The sequence below is a fragment of the Paramacrobiotus metropolitanus genome, unplaced genomic scaffold, assembly GCF_019649055.1.
Source record: "Paramacrobiotus metropolitanus isolate TYO unplaced genomic scaffold, Prichtersi_v1.0 Parri_scaffold0000086, whole genome shotgun sequence".
NCBI lineage: Eukaryota > Metazoa > Tardigrada > Eutardigrada > Parachela > Macrobiotidae > Paramacrobiotus > Paramacrobiotus metropolitanus.
Window position 1 is genome coordinate 89621 of NW_026570306.1, and position 12462 is coordinate 102082.

At 44.3% G+C, this 12462-nt stretch overlaps 2 protein-coding genes across 2 annotated transcripts; both read left to right on the forward strand.

Annotated features, from left to right (window-relative positions):
• The first annotated feature begins 561 nt into the window (after positions 1-561).
• LOC129596131 (uncharacterized) lies at positions 562-3723 on the forward strand. The gene is made up of 7 exons (XM_055493321.1): positions 562-692; positions 882-1044; positions 1451-1566; positions 1632-1890; positions 2255-2371; positions 2444-2799; positions 3252-3723. The coding sequence occupies exons 1-7, from the start codon at positions 679-681 to the stop codon at positions 3559-3561; spliced, it is 1335 nt and encodes a 444-aa protein (XP_055349296.1). The 5' UTR covers positions 562-678; the 3' UTR covers positions 3562-3723.
• Positions 3724-8227: 4504 nt separating this feature from the next.
• On the forward strand, positions 8228-9004 carry LOC129596141 (uncharacterized). The gene is made up of 2 exons (XM_055493330.1): positions 8228-8459; positions 8883-9004. The coding sequence occupies exons 1-2, from the start codon at positions 8263-8265 to the stop codon at positions 8986-8988; spliced, it is 303 nt and encodes a 100-aa protein (XP_055349305.1). The 5' UTR covers positions 8228-8262; the 3' UTR covers positions 8989-9004.
• The last annotated feature ends 3458 nt before the right edge of the window (positions 9005-12462 follow it).

Genomic DNA, 12462 nt, shown 5'->3' on the forward strand with positions numbered 1-12462 from the left:
AATAGAATAGACCAATAGGTCTAATCTGTTGGCTTTGAGTGTGCGCATCCAAAAATTCGTGCAGAGCCACTGCATGCTGTGGTGCAGGCAAAGAAGAGAGAGGCTCTCTCAGCAGTGACTGCTGTTAAAATCCGGAATCCGCTTTAAACGCTTTTGTGTCATTTAGCCCAGCTAACAAAGCACGATCTTCTTGACCTCATTGCCGAATGTCGATTGCATTCTCGTACAGACTGGTGGTAGAATCCCGGGCTGAAACAATACCAAACTGTACTGGCGTTGACCGGATCTAGGCAGCAGTCTGATCAGTGGTGGCTGAATGATCGTGACAACAGTGCAATGATGCTTTATTAGAGTTCATATTCTGATTTTTGCACAGTTTTCATTTCACATCAGGAAGATGTCTTTGCCAGACAGTGTGATCTGGGGAAAATAAATTCATTCATTCATTCTGGATTTCGATTTGCCGCGGTTATTACTCGCTAACTGTGGAAATGGAGAGCTTTCTCGACGCACCAGAGGGTGGTTGTCGTTCTTTCGCTGCGGGGGATGTTATCATGTCGTGTGATCCGTTTGTGTGGGCACTGGAATCCAGCGCCTACAAAACGCACTGTGCTTTCTGTTTCTATAAGAGCGAATCTTTAAGGACGTGTGCCGGATGCCGTTTGCACCGCTACTGCAATGCTACCTGTCAGGTAAGTAACGACTCATCGATGCAGCAGCCGGGTTCCCTGTGGTTCCCTCGGGCCTCGCGAAGTGTCTGGAGCCTGCCTGACGCTGCATCTAAGAAGCTTGATATAATAAAGCCCGTTGGAATATTCTCGGAGATTGTCATACAGTCGTGTGACATGTACCACATATTGTATCCTTGAATTACTTCCTAGACCGCCGACTGGAAACTGGAGCACAAACTGGAGTGCGCAACCCTGGCCAAGATGGACACGGGAACGAAGATGGAGGCGGTCCGCCAATCGTCGGGCTGCGGGACAACTTTACAGTTTTACACCGCCCCTGGAGTTAGTCATCAAAATGGCCAACAAAGTCAGGGTAATTTTATGTAATTTATCATAATTATCTATAACAAAATTTATTTTTGAGACTTAATATCTGTTATCCTTAATCCGAATATTTAAGCGTAATTTTCCAAAACTGGCACCCATTTTCACTAAAGCAACACCATATGCCATAATTATGTAATTACTAATTTAACTATCGTCAGTATTACTCAGTAAAATAATAAATAAGCTGCTTTACTTACATTTTTTCACGATTTGTGCTTGCGTGCTGGTTTTAGGCACCAGGCCTGCCGCCCTCGATTACGGAGATTTTATGTAGAAAATCTAAAAAAAAATAACTTGAAAAAACTGCAAATCACTCATTAAACGAGACTTATCACAGTTCGAAAGATGAATAAACCAGGGGAATTTTAATTTAATAAAAAATGGCTTTCCAGCTGAACACGATGGTGAACCTCCCCGGCAAGGGAGTGCGCCCTGCGCGGGAGCTGGTGGAGATGCTGCCGCAACATCCGGCGTATCAGGACAAGAAAAGCATGCAGAAGAGGATGGGGTTGGTTTTCCTCGGCACTCTTATCTTTATCTTCTCTTTCTTGAGTGCCGTACATTTTCTCGCAGACTTCCGGACGTGGAGCCGCTCTCGGGGGTCGCTGTGCTGGATATCCTCACCTACCACGCCATTGTCGCCTGCAATACGGAGACCATCTACAATACGGTCAGCGGCACCGCACCCATTGGATTCGCCGTGTACCCGGTGAAGCCGCAGCGCCTCATGACGGCGGTGTGCTGGGATGTCAATGTCGTCATCAACTTCCGGGGACGCTGTATGGTCATCCACGCCACCGAAGACATCCCCGTGTACAACGGGATGAAGGATGTGAGTTTGCTTTCTTCACGTCCTGTAACGTACACAGGTGCAGTAGAAACGCCATGTAGTGCTTTTTCCCGTACGTTCGTAAAACTGTGAACTACAGGTATCGGTAATCTTGTACTGTGCCAACCAATTCGCTGTTACAATAAAGACTGACACACAAAAATTGTGTCATACCTGTGCAGATTACTAGGGTGATGTATCTCGAAATGCACGTGTTTTCTGTGTAGGACTGTTTGTACGACTAAAACCATGAATGACCAAGGTTATAAACGCTTTCATGCGATTTGTCTGCATTAAGGCAATGATGTAGAAATATAACAAATTCCAGTTTCGTATTACATATTTTAATTAGCAACTTTCCTTACAGCTGCGCTTCAGTAATTTGCGACAACAGTTCTTCTCGACGAGAGACGAACGTCGTGGCAATTTTGAGAAGAGTACCGGCGGACATCCGTGCACATGCCGGAAATGCACGGAGAAATATGTACGCTTCCAGCCAGAAATTCTGGCAATTCAAATTGTATCAACGATCCTGGTTAAACTCTGACGGTCGTAGGATGCTGAGATCAATATGCTGAAGTGTGTGACTGCCGGCTGCAGCAGTCGGATTCCCAGCGACCGGCGGGCGATGGAAGCATGCACGGATTGCGGCGCCGTCAACGGCGAACGGCTGAAAGAATTCCGTCGTTACATGCAGCGGTTCGCCTCCATTAAGGCCAGCTATCCCGCGCAGCCCAAGATCACCAAAGCCCAGGGGATGCTGCTGTGCGAGGAGATGGACGCGGCCGGCATCCTGCAGCCGGATGCGCATTTTCGTTTTGTCTGCGGCTGGGAACTGCCGCGCAAGTACTTCCTGGAGGACCGCTTTGAGGACGGCTGGAAGATGACACAGGAAGTGGTCGCCTGTATGCGGTAAATGTGCACTTTAATTTCATACGCATTATCCTAAAAAAAGGTGATGATGCCACATTTAACCTTGTTTGCTAGCTTAATTTTTGAACCGGTTAAGGAATTTGGCCCGGTACATACTACATAGCACCAAGAAGATCGGTTTATAATGAGACTTTTGATACACTTGAATGCATTTACGTTTTGGAATTTTGATTCACCCGTAACTTTCCAACCGGATGGCCGCGCGCTAAGGGATTTCACGCCTACGTATACAAATTCTTTGGCTATAAAATATCATAAAGCAATGCATGAATGTGTCTGGGAGTGCTCGACAGCGAAAGTTCCCTTGGATGTACATGAATTTGATGTTATGTACCGGACCAAATTACATACTTCAATTAAAGAAGAAGGATAAAAAAATGATGATACTGATAAGTGATAAAATAATCCGCTGAGCCCAGATTTATCTTTAGAAGCATCTATCCCAAGTACGAAACGTACGGCGCTGTGCTGCTGACGCTAGCTACCATGCATGCCGCCGAAGCGTTGGAAAAGCACGTGGTGGACAGAGTGAAGAAGCTGCCGAAGCCGGCAAAGAAACAGCTGGAGAAGCTATCCTCCGAAGCTTTTCGCGTCCTTATCGAATACTGTCAGGCGGCGCTGCATATCATGACGGTGGTGTATGGGGAGGAATCCGAGGAAGCCGAGATTGCCAATAATCAGCTGACTGGAGTAACCAATCAGTCGCGCAAAATCGCAGCCATGTTTCGCGCTGGTAAATAAACCCATCGATCCGGGGGTGTAGTGTTGTTCTGACAATGCTTCTACTTTTTTTTCTCAAGCGAAACCGTTGAAACGGCGAGCTAGCGTTGTTCCACTGAGTGTGCATAATTATGTAAGCACTGCTGAAGTGCCTCTCCTTTTTAACATTGTTTCCGAATCACGGTTGACAACTTGACGGGACGAATTCGTTTTTTCATTTGGCGACGTTTTCGGTGTTAATTCTGCACGAGCAATATGACCAAGTATCTGTACGTAATCAAGATATGGAGCAGTTGCCCTAGGTGGCTGCTAGTATAGGATAATTAGGATTTATGCATTTCCTATGGAAATGATCAGTTCGTTGCTTCCCTTTTCCCATATTTCTGTATTTTTTCCCTTTTGGGCAATAAACGCTTCTTTTATGGCAGACCCGTTTTCTCCCACCTCCAGTTTATCTGTTATTTCGAGGGGGGTTACCTTTCTCGTGACAACAGTTTTAATACGCCAAATAAAATTTGTCAGTAAAAGAAATGTGTTTTCGTCGAAACAGCCTCGCGGCGAAATGTTTCGGATAAACGGGGTTGCGATAAGATATCCCGCGGCGTGAAGTACTACTGGTTAAATGTCCCTCGACGAAGCGTCGGGATGCGAGATGACCTTGCGGCGAAATGTCTGCGACCAAAAGTCCTGCGACGAGTTGTCGGCGGCGAAATGTCGCGGTGCCCGTGAAATATCGCTGAATTTACTACACCCAGTGGGTGCTAGAAGATACATATTTTCAGTGTTTTGTCCCTTTATAAAGCATGCGAATTCAGTGAATTGATGCAGTACTTAACAAAAATCCAGCGCTTTAATAGCTCCAAAAATCCAATATAATTAGCTCTATTTTGTTACAAATTTGTTCAATGTGACTGGCTTGTGACTTGTGCAAATAAAGGGAGATGCTTTAATTATTTTTTCTCAATAAAGGTACAAATTACTTATTTGTAAGAAGATTTTTTTAGTAAACTTTGAGACTTTCCCATAATGCAAACCGGATTTATTCATCAGATGTCATACCTAATCATCACTAACCTGATGGCGCATTCAAGCAGCGTTACATCGGCTAATGCTAATGCATCCTACAGATCGATAGATCAAGCGCCAGATTATACAACAATTCAGGCAGAACAAGAAAAATAAGAGACACAAAAGTAAGAGATTTCTCAGAAAATTCTTAGAAGGGAGAGGGCATTCTGATCTTACGCTGGTAAACTGTACCCAATACGTACGAGTACCGCATTCAATAGGTTTCTTATTACTGACTGCACAGAAGTCAGAACGAAATACGCCATTAATAGTTAACTGAATGTAGTGACTTCGTCCATTTACCAAACTTCTTGATCTTTTTCTAGCCCATTTCACTTTTTTAGTTTATACCTTCCTGATTTCTTTCAGTTATTCTAACGAGCTGATCTCGAAACTGAAAATGGAGACAGTGTCGAGCGGTGGCAGCCGCAGTTATTCTGTTGGCGATAAGATCATGTCCTGCGAACCGCTGGTGTGGGTGATGAATACCTGCGAATACAAGACGCGATGCGCTTATTGCTTCCATGAAAGCCGGGGACTGCGCACCTGTTCTGGATGTCAACTGCATCGCTACTGTAATTCTGTCTGTCAGGTACGCTAATCGAAGATTTTTTATAGAACACTGTAATTTACAATATTACGCAACTAGATCGAAAAACAGTAACAACGAAGGGGCGACCAGCCACGGGCTCTTGCTTCGCTTTTCGATAATAACCAACAATCCTCAGCGTGCAAATTGTATACAGTACCGGGATTTTCGTCGCAGTTTGTCCGCGTATACTCCTGGGTTACAGTACAACGCACAGCATTGCATTAGAAATAAATGTAATTATATAATAGTATCGGGAGCAGCTTGGTGGCTGGTGCCCCCATATACAGCGTTGTTCAGAGAAGACTTGTAATGTGGGAGTTGACTTTACACAGACTGCGGATTGGAAAGTGGAACACAAACTGGAATGCGCCATCCTTAACAAAATCAGAAAGGGATCGGAGTCCATGTTTGCGTGGCTGGGAGGAGCGGACAGCTGGGCCGTCCCTACGGATATCGTCGCCAAGTTGGATAATAAAATTAAGGTATGACCATCTTGGAATATGTATGCGACGGTGATTATTGAATTGATTATTATTATAGTAGTAGTGATTATTATTGTGGTAGTGATTATTATTATTTATTGCAGTTATTAATATCTGCAGTATCGTTTTGGAACTCACGTATCGGACAAACCTTGTTTTTTATGATACTAGTTTTCGGTAGAAAATCTTGAAATCCATGGTTGTCGAGTTAAAAGAATTAATAGACAAGAAAATGTGGTTCAGTCATTTTTAGTGACAGTGTGTGCCATGTGCAAGCCGATTTATTTCGCGAAGTCCGTAATTCTGAGAATTTTTTATGTCGTCCTTGTATCAGCACGTTATTGTTAAAATTCAGGCAAATTCCTGCTATATTTAATACCTACTGTCGTACTTAGATAATCCTGCGTTTCATTCTCCTCACCAGCGTCTTGTATCATTAAAATTATTTCTTATGAATATTACGCGTTTTTACACATCTTAACCTGGCAGTGATGGAACGATTGTATGCTTGGTAATTGTACTTCTGGATATCTGCTGGCAGTCATTCATATCAATTTTCTTCCAGTCAAACGCGATGATGGACATCCCGGGATGCTGCCGGCCAGTCCTGCGCCAGTGGAAGTCAAACAGGAGATGCACTCAGTGTAAGCTTTTCTAGCATGTACAGATATCTGTATAGTAGTGCATTAGCGCTGCAACTTGTATGTGTACAAGTTACGCATGCATACATACAACTAACGTTAGAACCGCCTGAAAACTGGCTTGTATGTATGGGTCGTAACGTGTTTGAGCGAGCTGGTGTGCGGCACGCGTGTAGGTGCCAGCTGCCTCGCATGTACATATACAAGTGGCCAATCTGACTGCCCGTTGATCTCCAAAATTTTGAAAACTTCTCTTTCGTACATCTCTCAACGGATCTTCCCAATCGACATATCAGAAGATGAAGAATTAAATTTAAAACTTTTTGGTATCTAGCAAGTAGATATTTATGGCGAATCAAGAAAGTTATGGCCGTTTTGGTTTCTCGTAGACTTAGCATAGGCCCGTGAAAGGAGGCGGTGGCTTGCATCCTATGTTAAGTCTACGAGAAACCAAAACAGTCATAACTTTCTTGATTCGCCATAAATATCCACTTGCAAAATACCAAAAAAAGTTTTAAATTGAATTTTCCATCTTCTGATATGTCGACTGGGAAGATCCGTTGAGAAGCAAACGAAAAACGAGCGTTTGAAATTTCGAGGTTGACTGGCAGCTGGATCGGCTACTTGTATGTATGCATGCAAAGAGGTGGAGTTACAGGCATACACGTAAGGGCCTTACGTGGATGGATTTTTGGCACCGCCTTCACACACGCATACATCTAATTTGCGCGGCAGCGAATCGCCGCGGTGTGGGTTCGGTCATGACGTAACTTGTATAGATGGATCCTTACTTGTCGGCCATACAAGTAACCAACGCACATGGTCTAGTATATGCAGTACGACCAACCAGTGTTCAGTAATGATCGAATTATAGGTTGCGCCCTGTGAAGTCCAAATATTCTCTGGTGGCCGGCGTACCAGCATCGGAATTTCTGCCCTTCTACGAAATTGCCCGTTACAACATTCTGACCATATACGATTCGCAAACCGCGCCGATCGGCTTAGCCGTGTATCCGCGAACACCACCGCGACGGATGATTCCAGTGTGCTGGGACATCAACGTGGTGCTGCACTACCGCGGACGTCGGCTAGTCATGCATGCCGTAGAAGACATTCCAGAATATACCGGAACTGAAAACGTAAGCCGCATACAGTACTGAAAACCGTGTAAGACAGTTCTGCAGTCTTCGAGATGTAACAGGCTAACAGCATAAGCAGCGGCAACCCTCCAGGGTAAATTCTCTCCATCCTTCGTTTCGCATTATCTGTATGAACACAAATATTCCGAGATCTGCATAGCCGATTCGGGTAAAATAAATTTAATCTAGTGCAATTCATGCCGAAGACTTTGGCAAGAGATATGAATTCTTGATGGGCGCTTCTGTGCTCAAGTGTCCGAACGGCAACCCCCGACCGAAGTGTGATAGAACCTGAAGCGGAAAACGAATTGTAAAAATGGGTACAAGGGCTACTCGTGCGACCTAGCTTGCTCATACTGCGTCCAGTCTGAAAGGACAATAGTCGGCTAACAAATTTAACAGACTTAATAACATTCTTGAATTTTTTATGTTCGCAGCTACACACGGGAACCATTCTGTCTGACACGAGACGCACGTCGCGTTCGCTTTGAGGAGCGTTATGGATATCCGTGCACCTGTCGTCGATGCACGGCAGAATATGTACGTAGAGGCGGTACAAAATATTCCTATTTTTTTGCCGAGCATACTTAAATAGCCACTTTGAGAAATGGGCTTTTTTAACTGACCGTGAGTGCGGTTTTTCTCAGGATGGAGAGATCAATCCGTTACGCTGCGTAACGGTAGGCTGCTCGAATCGCATTCCCAGCGACCGTCGGGCACAACGACCCTGTTCGGAATGTGGCGCCATGAACAGTGACCGGCTGATGAAGTTCCGCCGGTTAGTCGAGGATTTCACCGTCATGAGGGAGCGCTACACGATGGCCTTCCACGGGAAGAAATTTACGGATTTCTGCGAAAAACTGGATGCTACCGGCATCCTGCAGCCGGATGCGCATTTCCGTTATGTCTGCGGCTTGCAGTTACCAAGGAAATACTATGATGAAAACCGTTTCGAAGAAGGCTGGCAGGCGACACAGGAGCTGATTGGCATTGTGCGGTAAGTTTGCGGCTTTTGATCTGGAATTTACATATAACAGTTCGCGTTGCAGCGATATAAGGTTAAGGCTTCTGTTCTGGGAACTGTTAGTTCTTCTATAGAGCTATAAAAATTATTCTGCTTGTTCTAGTCATTGGATTTTTAGCAAATGAATTCATTTGAATTTTCTGAAGTTAAACCTTGTACAGTAGCTTCCTTATACTTGACTAGCCGGAAGCCCAGATATGTGACCGTTGTATTGGCAGCCTGTTTAAGTATAAGATCTTTCGAAGTACTCGTACAGAACGAATCTGATTAAGAGGGTATCAATAACTTTACCTTTTAACCTGCGAAAGGATAGGTACATATTTTGATTGTTTTTTAAATATTTTTTCAACTGTGAAGTAGTGAGCGTAATAAAACTCTGTTATTAATTGCCGTTAGAAAAATCCATCCAAAGTATTCGTCGTTTCGTGCTCGTTTACTGATGTCAGAGGGAATGTCGGCCGTTACGGCACTGCACCAGCGAGTGCTGAACGGGATAAATTAGCTGTCGAAACCGGCAAAAAAAGAGCTGGAAACTTTGGCCACACAAGTGTGTCATGACGCCATCGAATACTGTGAGGAAGCCAAGGGCATTTTGGCTAAGGTGTTTGGAAAGGCCTCCAATGAGGCTCAAGCGGGCTACAGCGTGTTGGATCAGGTGGAAGCGAAAATACGCCCTATTAAGCAGGCTTTTCGCGGCAGAAAGTAATGGACGGTACTGGATTCGCCTTTCTGTTTTTGTTCCGTTTTGATGAATGGCTGACTGGTATAATGCAATATCTGTAACTTGTTATTGCATCGATTGTTTAGCCTGTAGCCGGGCTAATTTATCAATATTTTAAAAACCATTAAAAACACTAGAGGGCTGCTCATGAAAACAAGGAAAAAGTAAAAAAACAACGAAGTTACCAGACTGGAAAGACAAATGATAAAGCCTCGTCAGTATGTCTGGGAACACGCCCCGCTGTGCGGGTGTAAATGTCAGCTAGGGTTGTATTGTACAGGGGTGCCGCGCCAAGTTCGGACAGTTGTATAAAATGAATTTTAAAATAGTTGTATTGATAGTTTTGCTTTTACTTTCTTAACATTGTTTGTGTAACTTTTTATTACGAATCTAGAACTGTCAAAACCAGTACGTTCTGAAATGCCAGTAGCGAGCCAAGCAGGGATTTAGGGGATGGGGTGGTTGTCGGATTTTGGGCGCTTATATCTGTCCCTCTAAACAATTCACCGACAGATATTATTTCGTGGGTGTTTTTGCAAACTATTAAGGGAACCAGAAGGTGTTCGTTACAAGTTGGAAAAAAATCGTGCTCCACCCGTGCCCGCGGTAGCCACGAAATAAGGTGTCTTTCCCGTAGACTTGTATGTTATAACGCTCCTTAGGAACAATAGGGTTGCCCAGCGCACATGATGTGGAAACCTCGAATTAATATTTTCCATGCATGACACATGGATAACATCATACAAATTTGACGTTTTGACTGAAATCAATTGCGCAAGCGGGGAGGTGGTTGAGCCGAACAAGTGGAACAAAAAAACGTCAAAGCTGGAGATAAAAAAAGTTGTAGCTGCTGTTTGAACTACTGGGAACGGAATATCCCGGGCCTGTTGTGAGGATAAAAGAACTTAAATTGACGTTCAGGGTTTCTAGAACAAGATTTTTCCAAAAACATTCACATAAGGCACCCTGCGACTGTACGGCGAGCAAGGCAGAGGAGGTCACCCTCCAGTTTTCGGGTGTCTGCAGTCAGACTGCAAAGGTCACGAACGCCTGATTGAAATCGTCTGGGAGATAGACTGATTTGCAGAAGGACTTAATGACAAACAGTTTAGAGCTATTGCTTTTAGACTACAACATCGACAGAATTGTTAGCAAATTTTTAAAGGGGCAAAAGCAAACAAGTTCGATGGCTCGAACCACTTTTTTCATTTGGTCTGTTCTAGTTTTTCTTCTACTATAATCCAAAGCACGTTCTCAGTAGGGAAACCTGGAGTGCAAAAGATGTTGGACACACGCAGGGATCATATTAGCATTTGATAAGTTTTTGTTTGGTGGTGGATGATTTATGGGAAATTTTTAGAAAAACTGTCCGAACTTGGCGCGGCACCCCTGTATATTGTAAACACGTTGGCGTGTTTGGCAATCCTGGTAAGTATCAATGTATTATGGAACTGGGAGAAGTCGTTGCAATTGTCCCACCCGCGGGAATGATCACAAGATAAGAATTCTGCTCTTTGATATTTTCCCAAGGGTCAAATATATTAACGAGTATATGGTTTTGTCCTTTGCTGCAGTGTACTGAGAGAACCAAATTTTTACATTCTCATGATCATCGCATGCCTGAAACCTGGAGGTAAAATCATATGTTCATAAAAGCTTGTACAGATGGCTATATATGAGTAGCCTTCTCCTCCCGCCTTCTCCTTTGCCTCCGCCTTCTAGCCAGTAACCTTCTCCTTCGCCTTCTCCTTTTAAGTTTTACGCCTTTTCCTTCTCCTTCCCCTTCCCATTTTTAGGCATTCGCCTTCAGGCAATTTGACAATTAACCCACTTGCTGTGGGAACAATATTGGGCTAAGAATACAGTACTGGTACTGCATTTTAACAGGAGAACCTCACATGCTATTTAGGCGTTTACCTGAATAGATGTACACAGTATGTATGCATAATTTGTACACGGACAAATCACGCATATGCACTTGGGATTACTTTGCAGTTTGCATTATGCATTAAGATGTTAGCTTTATTTATAACGTGTAGGAAGAAGGGCCATCCGCTAAACGCCGCAATAATTCAGACCTGAATCCTAACGAGTTATTTCATTATTTATTCGCCTACTGGAACGGAGTGTGGGAGTTAGTTGGGAGACAGCAAGGTGTATAACCGTCAAAACCAAACCGTACCTCACCATGGCTTTGATAACGATCAGGAGAGAACTGAAAACACATTCGTTATCTTTTTGCCGAACAATAACAGCAAAAAACAGTGAAACGGTCTGCCGCGTAATCTATTGTCATCACTCGGTTGCACTGGAGCATCATATATATTTGAAAAGTTGAAAGTAATAAATAAAACCTTGTTATGCCAGCTAGAGCGCAGTGCACATTATTGTTCACAAAACAGTACCACTGACATAGACAAGGATATTGCACATGTTTCAACATTTACCGGACCCGGAATTATTGGTATATGTCCATTGAATCCGCAACGTGTAAGATTTACATGCGGTTAGCATTCTTAATTTTCTACAGTTCACATTATCAGTTTTTCTGTTAGTTACCGCAAAGAAGAAACCTATGTTAGAGGCACGACAGCCTGCGTGATAGATACGCCACTTTGCGTATGCGTATCACCGCACACATGCTGATTCGCCCTCTCTCGTACGTACGTGAGTGGCTGCACTGCACTCTCCGCCTAGCGGATCTACCGCGGGCGCACTCACTGAGCATACTTGCTCTCTCGTTCCTCTCACTCGCAGTATGACTCAGCGCCTATACGCTCGCGTTGGATACGAGCCCAGTCTGCGCAGCACATTCGACATGTCTGGACGCACGACGTTGCCGCCAGCGCTCTTTCTCTCTCTACATTTCATTACGCGCTAGAACTCGCTCGCAGCAACATGGCTTGTTGATTTCATGCCAGACATTGGCGTCTTTGTTCTTTTCTCTCCCGCAATCACGCGGTATTTGCTCCCTTTATTTGTCAATAAAGATCACTGTGAGCTCCCTGCGCTTGCCTGTTATATGGTAAGCAGATCGTCTGGTTTTCTGTCCACCGGATCCTTTGAGGAGACGGTAAAGGCATAATTTGGCGGAGAACTCGAGGAACCCACGGTTGAAAGTCAGATCGACTGCGAACGCAGCCTCTGCTTTCACCTAGCCTCACTGTCTCGCGATTGTGGTAGCAACAGGTTGATCGCAAAAGCGATCCCTTCCACTCTCGCATTGCCCTATCTCTCGTCTCTTCCACACAAGAA

Bases quoted from the DNA above. Each gene is read 5' to 3' on its own strand.
- LOC129596141 (XM_055493330.1), top strand. From the start codon at position 8,263: ATGAGGGAGCGCTACACGATGGCCTTCCACGGGAAGAAATTTACGGAT. The intron at 8,460-8,882 runs GTAAGTTTGCGG...AATTGCCGTTAG, and splicing joins GAGCTGATTGGCATTGTGCG to AAAAATCCATCCAAAGTATT.
- LOC129596131 (XM_055493321.1), top strand. The intron at 2,372-2,443 runs GTACGCTTCCAG...TGACGGTCGTAG, and splicing joins GGAAATGCACGGAGAAATAT to GATGCTGAGATCAATATGCT. The intron at 2,800-3,251 runs GTAAATGTGCAC...ATTTATCTTTAG, and splicing joins GAAGTGGTCGCCTGTATGCG to AAGCATCTATCCCAAGTACG.